We start from the raw sequence: 12189 nt of genomic DNA on the forward strand, positions 1-12189 counted from the left end.
GATGCGACAGCCAGCCTCCAGTTGGTTGTTGCTGCAGCAGTATAAACACACTGGGATGCACCTGCCCACTTTGAGGACAATAGCCTGGAATTTCTGTGGGCATTCACTGGATCATCCACCGTAACTTCGGCGGTCGACCGACAGAAACCCCAGACAGACGGCTAAACGCTGAAGTTGGGGTGGATGATCGGGAGACCGCCTGCAGAAACCCAGCTCCATTGTCATTACGGTCTGTGCACAGGACTCTAGCTTTGGGTTTATGATCTGATTACAACTTGGAGATGCAGATTTTTTGCTGTAACACAAAGACAGTTAAAGTGATATAAAAATTCTGGACTTACATTTTCCGAGGTAAATTTTTTAAACAAATACGACAATTTGAAAAAAAAATATATATATTTCTTTACAAAAATATAATTTACTTCAATGTTGTTGGTTACCTCCTGGTCCAATCGGATGCATTAGCCTGTTCATCTGGACATTCCAATGCTTAACGTGCGAGCTTGCTTGGCGTAATTTTCTCTGCGCAGCCTGTAAAATGAGGGGGGGGGGGGGGGAAATTGTCAGCAAATAAAACCCTGCACGGACTCCATTAACCAACCAACAAATGGGAAATTGCCCAGTGTTAACTGTACAGGTTCTCAGCAAAAAGTGTAAAATGCTTCTATTTTGGTGATGCACGTTTATCAGTGTGAAGAGAATGTTTCATTAAAGGAAGGCCACACTCTAGCCGTTAGCAGAGTCTGCTGCTGCAAATCCACAGCGTTAAACAACATGGCCAACTTGTTACAGTATTAGGTGCGAAGATTACATTATAAAGACTTATTTTAAAAATCCCTCATTTAAGGAGATTGCGTTCAGTCTTGGCTTGGATACTACTTCATTGTGAAATACAGTGAAACAAAACGTTACTTGCGAGAGCAGAGACAACTGACAAATTAGCACCAAATTTCACCAAAACTGTTAATAGTTCTGAAAGAAAGGGAATCGATGCTTCATATTGTATGTTTATGAAACACCAAGTCACTGTGTGCAGTACATGCTACTCCTCTTAAATCGAATTATTGGAAAAATCCAAATTTTTAGCATAAAAATTGACTGAATTATCAGGAGTAGGCTGTATTCTGACACAGCCGGATGTGCGATAACTAATTATTTAAGTGCTTCACAATGAAAATATATCCTCTAAACATATCAGAGGAGAAAGGACCAGTTTCATTGCAGGAGCAGCCCTCCTGAGATTGGACCCGTCAGCAGTGAAGTAGCTGATATAATTATTCTGTTGCTATGACTCCGCAGCATTAATCTCCATCGCATGCTCTGGACATAGGACGGTGTGGGCAGAGAGAACTCACTGCAGGTAAAAACTAGTTATTACCAGACACGTTGCAGAAGTCCCCTCACTAACTCTGAAGATTGCTGCTGCAAAACATAAACTGGTGCATACTTTAAATCAGATTATTTAAGAATTGATCAAATAAAACATAATCACCCAATACGTATATGTATTTGCCCCCTGGACTGCAGTGATTGGGGCGAATTTTCACTTTTACCACTGGGCGGAAAACGGGAGGTATCGGATTGATTGCCTGATTTTAGTTTCCATTGGATACGAAAATTGGGCGAGGTGTAAGACGGGCCACCAATCTGCTACCGTCCTGAGGTTAAAGTGAAAAATCACCCCATCAACCCATGACTTGCTCAGTAGTATTGTTTCCATGCTACGTTTGTGCGATTGGCGGTTTGGGTTCCTATTGTCAACTGTAACTGATATTTCTGAAGCACTGCTTTTTGAACTCATTGTTATCGTCGCACCATGGATTCTGGCTGCTCTGTCTCGGTTATTTGAAAGCAGCTCCAGCAGTGGCCCACAGGAAGCATAAGCCATCAATTGTAATATTTCGATGAATTTCAAAAATGATGAGTACAAAGTCCCATAAACGCTTCATGATGCTGTCAACTTTAACCAGTGTGATGTTACTTTGACCTTAAACCCGAAACATCATACGCCACATATCGCCACAAATACCACAAGCTAAAGGCCATGCTTCCACGTGTGCAAATTATTTTCCTTTTCTCCCACTCTCCTCCCTTAGTGAAGACCCAATTAAAACTGGCCCATGTAGTGATAGCAACATTTTAAAAACCTATGATAAACTTTACTTTCCTGTTAACAGCAACATTAAATGTACAAAAAGAGCCAAGCCAATTAGCTATTCATTGTTTTGTAATATAGGGTACAAAAGTCTTTTTCTGTATGAAACAAAAGGCAGTTCACAAGATGTCTTAAATCTCTGAGTTCTGCATCTACAGGCACAGACTGTTCCTTTAAGGCCAATAAAACATGACTTCTATTTTAAATTTCTACAAGGCAGGAAGGAAAGGCAGACAGCAATCTCTTGTCCCAATGGGACTCCGAAACCACCTTAGATAGAAAGAGGCCAAGGCCTAAGCAATGCTCTACTCAGCTACAGGCTACACCACATCAAAACCAGGGCTTTCATTGTTGTTTAGTTAAGAGCTTCGTGTCGCAAGAGCCGATATAGATGTGAATTGGTCAATTTAACGTCTTAGTAAGGGGGAAATTGAGCATATGGCCCATTTTCATTAAACTTCAGACTGGAAAATTTCATTTACATGGAAATAAAAAGTAAAGAACACCATCTTATGAACAATGGTTAAGCAGCAATCCAAGCCTTGTTCCAGGAAGGTTTGAAGACAGCCTAAAATTTGCTGAACTTATTAAACTATATCTCTGTGGTTCTGGCATTAAGTGGCAAAACTTTCCCACTTCCTATCATACCATAAATGGTAGAAGTCTTCTTGACAGAACAAAAGCAAACATAGTCCCTCAGTTTTCAGGTACTTCAGATTCCAGGGTATGTGGTCCAGGAGGCGACATACATTTCCCCTCTTCTAAGTTTCCTTGCACGCTAATCTGACTGGTGACTAAATGGATATGTGAACTAATGTGAGTCTTTTAATTAAAAGTGGAAAATGCTGGAAAACACTTAACAGGTCAGGCAGCATTTGGGTAGAGAGAAACAGAGTTAACGGCCCCGATATTTACAGAGAGTCGGGGAGGCTGAAAACGGGCGAAGAACGCGGCACGGTCGGGGACGTGGAGGTCCTGCCGAATTTAACGGCAGGACCTCGTTATTACTTTTTCCTTCCGTTTCCCACCCGGCAGCTGGCCAAATTGACAGCCTGGAAAACCAGTGGCAGGAGGCCTCAGCCGGGGACCTTTGAGGACGGTCCCCGGAAATCGGGGTGAGGGGGGATGGACGAGTGGGGGAGGTCGGCCGCGATCGTGGGTAGGGAGTGGGGTGGGTGAGGGCCGGGCGGTGGAGAGAGGCCATTGCGGGAGGAGGGGTGGCCGGTGATTTGAGGGAGAGAGAGGCCGAAGACTTCCTTGAGGGGCTGGGGGGAAAGCACTCCTCCTCCTCCTGGCCCACAAGGAGTGCTGTAAAAGGCACTTAACTTGTGGAGCCAGCAGCTCGCGTCTCCCTTTCACTGCCTAGTTTCCCGACTCCTGGGAACCCCGTGCAGAAGTTAATTTTAAATCAGGCACCCAATTGCACTATGAGAGCCAGTTTGAATACGTTAATGAAGTGTCTCGCCTCTCCACTGCAGGACACTCGGTCGTTACGAAACCCACTGCCATAAAAACGACAATGGGCGCGTATACGGTGGGTTGGGGTCGAGTTTCGCTTTTAACCCCACCCCCTGCCTCCTCTCATCCGTCGTGGGAGGGGGTTAAGATCAAGGCCAACTGATGTAATAAAACTCACGACGCACTTGGTTTGAGCATAAAGCAAGGCTTTAATCAACTTGTTTCAGAACATGGAGGTCTAGTTGTACTTCACTAGTTCCTGTCTTACAAAATGTCCCTGGCAAGCTGGGGCCCACGCCCGAGTATTTATACTCCTTGGACGGCGCCACCAGCTGGCCGTCCAGTGTTATTTCATAAGTAGTTTCTTGATGATGAGATTTATAACACCACGTTTCAGGTCGATGACCTTTCATGAGAACTGACGAAAGATCATTGACCTGAAACGTTAACTCTGTCTCTCTCTCCACAGATGCTGCCTGACCTGCTGAGTAGGTCCAGCATTTTCTGTTTTTATTTCCTATTTCCAGCAATATTTTGCTTTTGAATCATTTATCAGCTGTAATTGTTGGTTCTAAAATTATACATTAATAGTAGAATCCCATTGCCTAATTCTGCTCTAACCAAGGTAGCATAATCTTTAGACATGGACTTTGATTTTCCAATCAGCATCTGGATTCAAATGACTTTTTTGGCAATTCTAAATATAACCAAACAAAAGTAACATATACAAAAGCAAAATGCTGCGGATGCTGGAAATCTGAAATAAAAACAGAAAATGCTGGAAATACTCAGCAGGTCAGGCAGCATCTGTGGAGAGAGAAACAGAGTTAACGTTTCAGGTCGATGACCTTTTCGCCAGGCCAGTTCTGATGAAAGGTCATCGACCTGAAACGTTGGCCTCGCGATGAACCACCGCCCCCACCCCCCCCAAGTTAGAGATATAACCGGTTTTAAGCAAGTGCAGAGACAAGTGCAAAGTAACATATAACCTTTCTACTGGTCTTTGTAATCTTCATGAATTCTGTAACAAACACAATGCAGGCCACTGATTACTTATGGCTCTTCATTCAACGGCACGTTTGGACTTACCCGAGTCAAACGTATCGTGATTACAGCATTCTGTGTAAATGTTAATACAATTTGAAATAAATGAGTTAGCCCCTCTGTTAAAATTGCAGAGAGGAACTTAGTATGAACACAATGGCTCGTATTTTCCGATCGGAGTCCTGCAAGCGGAGGCCTCCGATCTGAAAAAAATCTACGCCCTTACCCGAGGGCTCCAGAGGTCCGGCCATTTCCTCCTGGGCCTCTCCATGACGAAATGCGCAGGGCCCAGGTATCCCAGGGGCGCATGCGGTTCGCAAGGGTCCCTGGGATCACGTGGGCCATGGGGAGCCAATGAGGGAAGGGAATCTCCCTTCATACTTTTGACAGCTTAGACATGTCAAAAGTATGAATGGGGATCACTGAAAAAACACATCAAAACATTAAGGGGGAGAAATTCAGTTGTCAGCGCCAGCCATTAGCGCCTTAAGAGGGCGATAAGTGGGGCACGAAGCAGCTAGCGCCCGGGCGCGGCGAGACCTGCGCCTCTCGCGAAATTGAGCGGACATTTAGCGGCAGCGCAATACTGCAACGCCCGCTCAGCTGCGCGCGCAGATCCTTACGTCATTTCATGGTGCAACGCCCTTGGTGCGCCCCGAACCGGAACTTCAGTGGCGCCCCCCCTTCTTTCTGCCTGGCACTCCCAGTGACTGGTTGACTGGAACGGTTCCCAGTCGCTGTGGGGTTGGGGGGGCGCTATTTAAAGGGGGCTCTTCCTGGTTTCTTAGTGGTAGCCATTTTGGACCACTCCTTCTGTGTGAGAGAGAGAGATTTGCAGAGAGACAATGGGAGAGAGCTTTCTGCATTGAGTCAGCGCTCGCACAGGTACTTCTGGCTTCAGCCCAGAGCTTTGCAGTTGGATTGATTTTTCAGTGGCATAGCCTTGAGTGGCCACATATTATGGGGGCTACAATGGGTGGAAACGTTGGGTTTCTCCATTGCATTGAGAGGGCTCAGAGACGCTGAGAGTGTGTGCCAATCATGGCCAGACGGAGGAGGGCCAACAGGCGTCGGCACAGGAGACCTTACCCTCCCAGGGTATACCGCCAGCAGTTCTCCTACCTCAACATGTCTGAGGAGCAGTGTATTCAGAGGCTTCGATTCAGCAGGGAGGTGGTCACTGAGCTCTGCCACTTGCTTCAGACAGATCTGCAGCCTCAGCTGAGGAGCAGGACGTCTCTGTCGGTGGCAGTGAAGGTGACAGTGGCTCTCAACTTCTATGCCACCGGCTCCTTCCAATCCGCTACTGGGGACATTGCCAATGTCTCCCAGTTTGCGGTGCATTGCTGCATCCGCCAAGTCACGAATGCCCTCTTCAAAAGGAGACGTCAGTACATTTCCTTCCCCATGACCCTGGACAAGCAGCAAGAGCGCGCAATGGGATTTGCAAGAATAGCGGGCTTCCCCATGGTCCAGGGCGCCATTGACTGCCCGCATGTGGCATTGTGGGTGCTTCAAGAGAATGCCGAGGATTACCGCAACCGGAAGGGGTTCCATTCGTTGAACGTGCAGTTGGTGTGTGACCACAGACAGCTGATACTAGCTGTCAATACCCGCTTTCCAGGCGGCAGCCACGATGCCTTCATCCTGCGCCAGACTTCAGTGGCAGACCTTTTCGAAGCCCCGGCTCACCCAGGAGGCTGGTTTCTCGGGGACAAGGGCTATCCTTTGTGCGCCTGGCTGATGACCCCGCTCCGTGCGCCCAGCACCCCTGCTGAAGAACGATACAATGACAGCCATCAAGCGACCAGGAACATCACTGAGCACACAATCGGCGTGCTAAAGCAACGGTTCCGCTGTCTGGACCATTCCGGGGGAGCCCTTCAGTACTCGCCTGAGTGAGTCTCCCATTTCGTTGTAGTATGCTGCATAACCTGGCTATCCTCAGGACTCAGCCACTGCCAGCAGACATTGGAGCACCACCAGAGGAGGAGGAGGAGGGAGGAGGAGGAGGAGGAGGAGGAGGAGGAGGAGGAGGAGGAGGAGGAGCACCAAGATGGGAGGGAGGCACAAAGTGCAAGGGCCGTCCGTCAGCGGCTTATTGCAAGTCGGTTCTAGGCCCCCTCTCAGGGAATGGCTTGTGCCATTGAAAGAACATGAATGGAACGGTTCCGCAAACCCTGAGCCGGTCAAGGCAACAAATAGTTCAAAGAGCAAACATGCACAATCTGAATAAAGACAATTATTTATTTAACAAACTGTGTGTCCTTCCCGCATGACAAAGAAATACAGAGAAACCCCCCAAAAAACAGTCAAGACACATAACTGGCTCTCACAACCTGGAGACAATGAACAAAAGAGTTAACCAAAAATGACCATGATCCTCAGCCTGCACTAAAAAAATGAACAGCATTTTGCCACACCTCCTACTTTTTGGCCTCCGAGGGTGATCTGCTTCGCTTGCGAGATTGGCCCCTTCCCGCCCTGCAGCTCCTCTGCAATGGGACTCCAGTGGCTGCAGCAAGGCTGGGGGAAGGCTGCTGAGTGTCAGAAACTGAGACTGCAGATGCCCTTGAGGGAAGGCCTGGACCAGCTCTGGGCCTGGAGGGCCCGGCTGCTGACTGCTCCAACTCTGCATGGGCGGCAGCAGTTTGTCCTTCGGGTGGTGGCAGCTGCAGTGGAGGTTTGGCAGCAGGAATGCTGCCATTCTGACAGAGGACAGGCACTCCCTGGCACTCCCACGGGGCAGCACTGCAGCATGCGGAGCAATCTGAAGCACAGACTGCTGGCCTTCTGCGGCGCGGCGAGGGCCCCGGCGATTCGTGTCCGATGCAGCGAGGGTGGCAGCAGTCAGTGCTCGTGTGGCCTCAACCTGTGTCTGCATCAGACCAGCCACTGACTGCACTGCACCACTAAGCACTTGCGTGGAACCCACCTGTGCTGCACCGAATTCCTGCAGACTCCTTGCCAGTGCTGCACCGAAGTCCTGCAGACTCCTTGCCTGTGCTGCCCCGAAGTCCTGGACACTCCTTGCCAGTGACTCTATGGAGTCGGGCATCCTTGCCACTGCAGCCATGAGCTCAGTGTGCCTCTGCTCCACCTGGGTGCCCATTTCAGCGAGGAGCCGCACCTCTTCTGCGTTCACTGTAGCAGGACTGGAGGCCAGACTCTCCCTCCGGGGAGAAGGCCGCCGAGCTTCCCTACCCACCCCCCGCGTTGCTGCAGCCCGCTGGGCCCCGGAGCTTCACCCTCCTCAGACCCTTCCCCCCTGCTCCCCTCCAGGGAAGACGTGTTCCCATTATGGCCATGGGCTGCCTCGGCTGAGGGTGGCACTGATGGCCTGGCTTCCTCTTCCTCGTCACCTTCAGAATCACTCACAGTGGCAGCTTGAGGGCCCGCCTCCTCACCTGGCGAATCAGCATCTGAAAACAGGGAGGTACAAGAGTTGCTTTAGCGCGAGGACAGGGCAGCAGCGAGCGAGGCATGAGTGCTGCGATGCACTGTATTGGTTCGATAGTGGCAAAGGATGCTGGTGTGAGGCACAAGTGGAAGGAGAGAGGTCAAAAAGGTGATGACCTTACCATTGCTGTCCAGAACGGGGTTGGCATCTCCAGTGGCGACGGGGCCAATCATCCGGCCTGCCATAATCTGCTCCACTCGCTGCTCCAGATCGCTGAGGTCTTTAAGGTCAGGCCAGCCTCCCCCGGTCCGTTGCTGCTGCCTCCTATTGTGGGCCAGCTTGCCCTGCAAGAGAAAGGACGGGCTCCGAGTACAGTGTGAAGCCCTGATCTTGGCTGCACTGCCTCCCATGGTGGAATAGCCCTTACAGTGTGAAGCCCTGATCTTGGCTGCACTGCCTCCCATGGTCGAATAGCCCTTACAGTGTGTAAAGTGGTGAATGTGCATGTGAGTTTCATGAAAGGCCCATAGGTGTTGGGAGGGCTGGGCACTGGGGCTTTCAGGACCCTTTGGCCATAAAGTGAGGTGCACATGCAGGGGTGAAGAGGATACTGAAAAGGGTACTCACCCTGACAACCCGAGTGAGGTCGTTGAACTTCTTCCTGCATTGCACAGGGGTCCTAGGTACCATGCTGCTGGAGGTCACTCTGTGTGCCACCTCCCTCCAAGCTTTTCGATATTCGTTGGGCAGCGGCCTCCTGCCACTGTCCGGAAACAGGATAGGTCGCCTGCGCTCCACTGCGCCAACCAGAACCTTCAGAGCCCCCTCACTGAACCGCTACGCTCGCTCCCTGGCCCTCTCCATGGTCCTAGGTGTTAGAATGTGGCAGCAGGTCTGTCCAGGCCGAGAATCAGGGCTCCAATGTGCAGGGTGTGGCTGCAATCCAAGATCGACCCTCCCCCTTTAAGAGCTGACCGGCGCCAGCGTGTCTGCCTGCAATCGCTAACTGGCCGCACCTGCACTGCGCCCGCCCTCGGTGGTAGCGCTTCGCTTCCCCGGCTTAGCGCCTTAGGACAGTCGTGCAGCGCCTGCTTTAGCGCTCCAAGCACCTCTTGGGGCGAAGCAGGTCAATTTCGCTGAAGGTGGTGATAATTTGCGCTGGGCGCTAAATTTTGCGCCCGCTCGACTATAACGCCCCAAACGTGGCGATACTGAATTTCTAGGCCTAAATAATTTTTTTAAATCACGTTTTTAAAATTAGTTAAAATTACATTAAATATTTTAAACAAAATTTTTTTTACGGGGCTAAAATTAAACTTATCTTTTTTTAAAGTATTTAAAAATTATAAGTGAATTTTTTAAAAAACTTTTTAAAACTCTTATGCTGGTAAAAGCAGGCTTTACGCTTTTACCAGGATTAAGATTTTTAAGGGATTTCAGCGGGCGGGGGTTCTGCAGAAAGCGGAACTCTCCCCCCGCAGAGGCCCTTCTCCAGGGCAGGCGGAGGATCTGTCAAGAGGATTCCTGACAGATCGGAAATGCTGGTTTTCAGCACATGCACTTCGCAGCTCGTACACACCCGTAGGGATCGGAAAATACGGGCCATTAATGCTGTGATAAACATCACCTAAATTAATTTCTACCTTCTTTATTTTTATGAACTATCAACTCACATCATCTGATGTTGAGAAAGTATTGCTTTCGCTTGTGATCTTACATGGCAACATGTTGTCATTTAGGCAACAGACGAGCCACTAGCAGATTAGCCTCTCGCAGATCTTATGTAAATGTGACCATCGTTTCAGTGCTGAAATAATTTGATGGGTTGGTTAGTGCAGACACTTACCATCACATCCTGATCAGCTCGCTGTCTGTTAACCTGCACTTCCTCCAGCTGTTTCTGAGCCTCCTCCAGGATCTGGGACTTGTTCTCCATCTCTTGCCTTAACTCCTGCTTCTCTCTCTGGGTTTTTATAATTAGCTCCTCCTGCTCTTCCTTTAGCTGCATCAGTTCTTTCATTTTGTCTTCCTCCTCAGACAGCAATCTGACAACAAAACAGATACACCGTGCATCACATAGACGTCTTCACTTCGGAAACGCATTTTCTTGCTGACTTGATTTACACAAAACATTTTGTCAAATTTTCTCTGCAATCTTTTTCACTCATTTGGATACCTGGGGACTTGTCAATTAAGAAATGGATTTCAAACAGAACTTTGTAGTGGTTAGAACTCACTGGGACATAACGGGGTTTCAGTCAGGGTTCAAAAACTGTTTTTGCAGCACTCCGGTCCAGGTCTTACAAAATATGATGCTATTGGGACACAATTTGGCGATTTGTTCGTTACTGTACTGTGGAAGTGTTTGACTTCTTCCACCGGATGCTGAGCTTCAAGAAAATGCTGAAAGCATTCAATGGGAGGAGTCAGAAACTGCAACAGAACAATGTACACACGATTTACATGAGTTGGTAGAATGTGTTCAGGTGGCCTAGTTCCTACCATAGTCGGGCCAATAGCCCGGGAATCTGCAATTTGTAAACTATTCAATGCATTTACATTTTTTGATTCCGCGAGAAGGGACTAGTTATTATTACTGTCTTAGCCAACTGCATATCAAACCGTTGATTAGTGGCTTTTCAATTACATATCAGTCTGTTTATAAACGTACACACAAGTCACACACTGACGAGGTTAAAAGTCTGTTCACCCACGTAGTTGGTGTTTTGTTTAAATCAGTTGTATTCATAAAAACAGCCAGGTCCTAAAACAGCTGCAGTGAAAAGTGGTTCCATATGAGGAATATTACACTGGGTGTGCCCAGTCTGTCCCAGTGGAGCACTTAGCTGTGTTCCATGGAGCCTCACAGACCCCCATATCAACAGTTACAATGCAAAACACCACATTCACGGCATGATTTAGTTTAGAAATGAAACTTTCGATTCTTAAAAGAATGGTTTAAAAAGAACTCTACATAGTATTTTATGTCACTTACTGCACTTTTTTTTTTATCTAACAGTTTGCAGCAATTTATATTAATAGATTTCCTTTTTTTAACCTTTATTTGAGAATCAAATATATGAATTATATTGGCAATAAGTTCATGGTCCTTTTCTAAGCTGATAGCTGCTTTCATATTTTTATTAAATCCGTATCTTAAATATTCCACTTGCAGACATTTATCAACAGTCTTGAAATGTATTTCAGTGCTGTTGAATATAATCCACTTGGTTTATGTTGACACATGAAATTCAAGTAGCCAGCCCTGCAGCATACGAAATACAACTGCAAAAAGGGCAGAGAAGTGGAGGGGGCAGTAAAGCAGACAAAATGCGTCGGCACTGGACAGCTATAAAGCAGACCAGACCAGGCAGTGGCACAAACAATCACAGGATCTAATCTGGCATCTGCCTCTTGGGCACAAGTGCCACTTCAATTGCTTTTTCACGTGGGTGAATGAGATCTGAAAGTGTATGGACCAGTTTATTAGTGCCCACGGCTCAAATCAGGTCAAGGTAAATAATACAGGAAACTTTGGTTTATCCGGAGGTTAACTGTCCGGAATGCTCGATCCACCGGCAAAATTCAGGAGTTGGTTCAGTAAGTTTTTTTTCTTTTCGTTGCTTTTTTTTTCCACCAGTCAGGCTCTGCAAGGTCTAGCTAAAGCTGTTGCTTAGCTACAGAGACGCTTGCAAGCTACGGCCAACTGTTTAGAAGCTGTTGCTAAGCAACAGGGTTTGTTGCTAGAAAGCTCCGTATGTTTTAACATTAGTGCTGGTTTGTCCGGCAGTTTTGATGGAACGGCAACAGCTCGGTCCCGGGTATCACAAAGTTTCCTGTACACAGATCTGGCTGGTGCATGTTTTCAATGTGTCTGGAGATTCTATTCAACCAAAGAGTGATATTAATACACTTCAAGTTTCATGATGTCTATATGCTTCGAACAAGAGTGAATAATAGAAAGATTAATAAAGATGGGGCCATACATGTTTGAACCTTCATTTGTATTAAACATCATAATAGTGTAGAGGTAAAATTAAAGGTATGTGAAGAATCAATATGTAAATATACAATGAAATGTCAAATCTGCATCAGGCCCTATAACTTTGATTTGGTGATGAGTTTCCTGCTC

At 47.6% G+C, this 12189-nt stretch overlaps 1 protein-coding gene across 4 annotated transcripts in view; it reads right to left on the reverse strand.

Annotated features, from left to right (window-relative positions):
- LOC147105284 (differentially expressed in FDCP 6 homolog) overlaps positions 1-12189 on the reverse strand; it is a 200855-nt gene that overhangs the window by 16812 nt on the left and 171854 nt on the right. For 2 of the 4 annotated variants that reach the window (XM_086011478.1, XM_086011477.1), the window contains 2 exons: positions 9904-10102; positions 441-531 (listed from right to left, as the gene is read on the reverse strand). In XM_086011478.1, the coding sequence (XP_085867604.1) occupies positions 441-531; positions 9904-10102 (290 nt within the window). Of the gene's footprint in view, positions 1-422; positions 532-1378; positions 1437-9903; positions 10103-12189 lie in introns of those variants that run through there. The other 2 variants (XM_086011480.1, XM_086011479.1) reach the window with 2 other exon arrangements.

Source organism: Somniosus microcephalus, chromosome 18, assembly GCF_052327205.1.
Source record: "Somniosus microcephalus isolate GS21.2 chromosome 18, FLI_Smic_1.0, whole genome shotgun sequence".
In the NCBI taxonomy this organism is placed as follows: domain Eukaryota; kingdom Metazoa; phylum Chordata; class Chondrichthyes; order Squaliformes; family Somniosidae; genus Somniosus; species Somniosus microcephalus.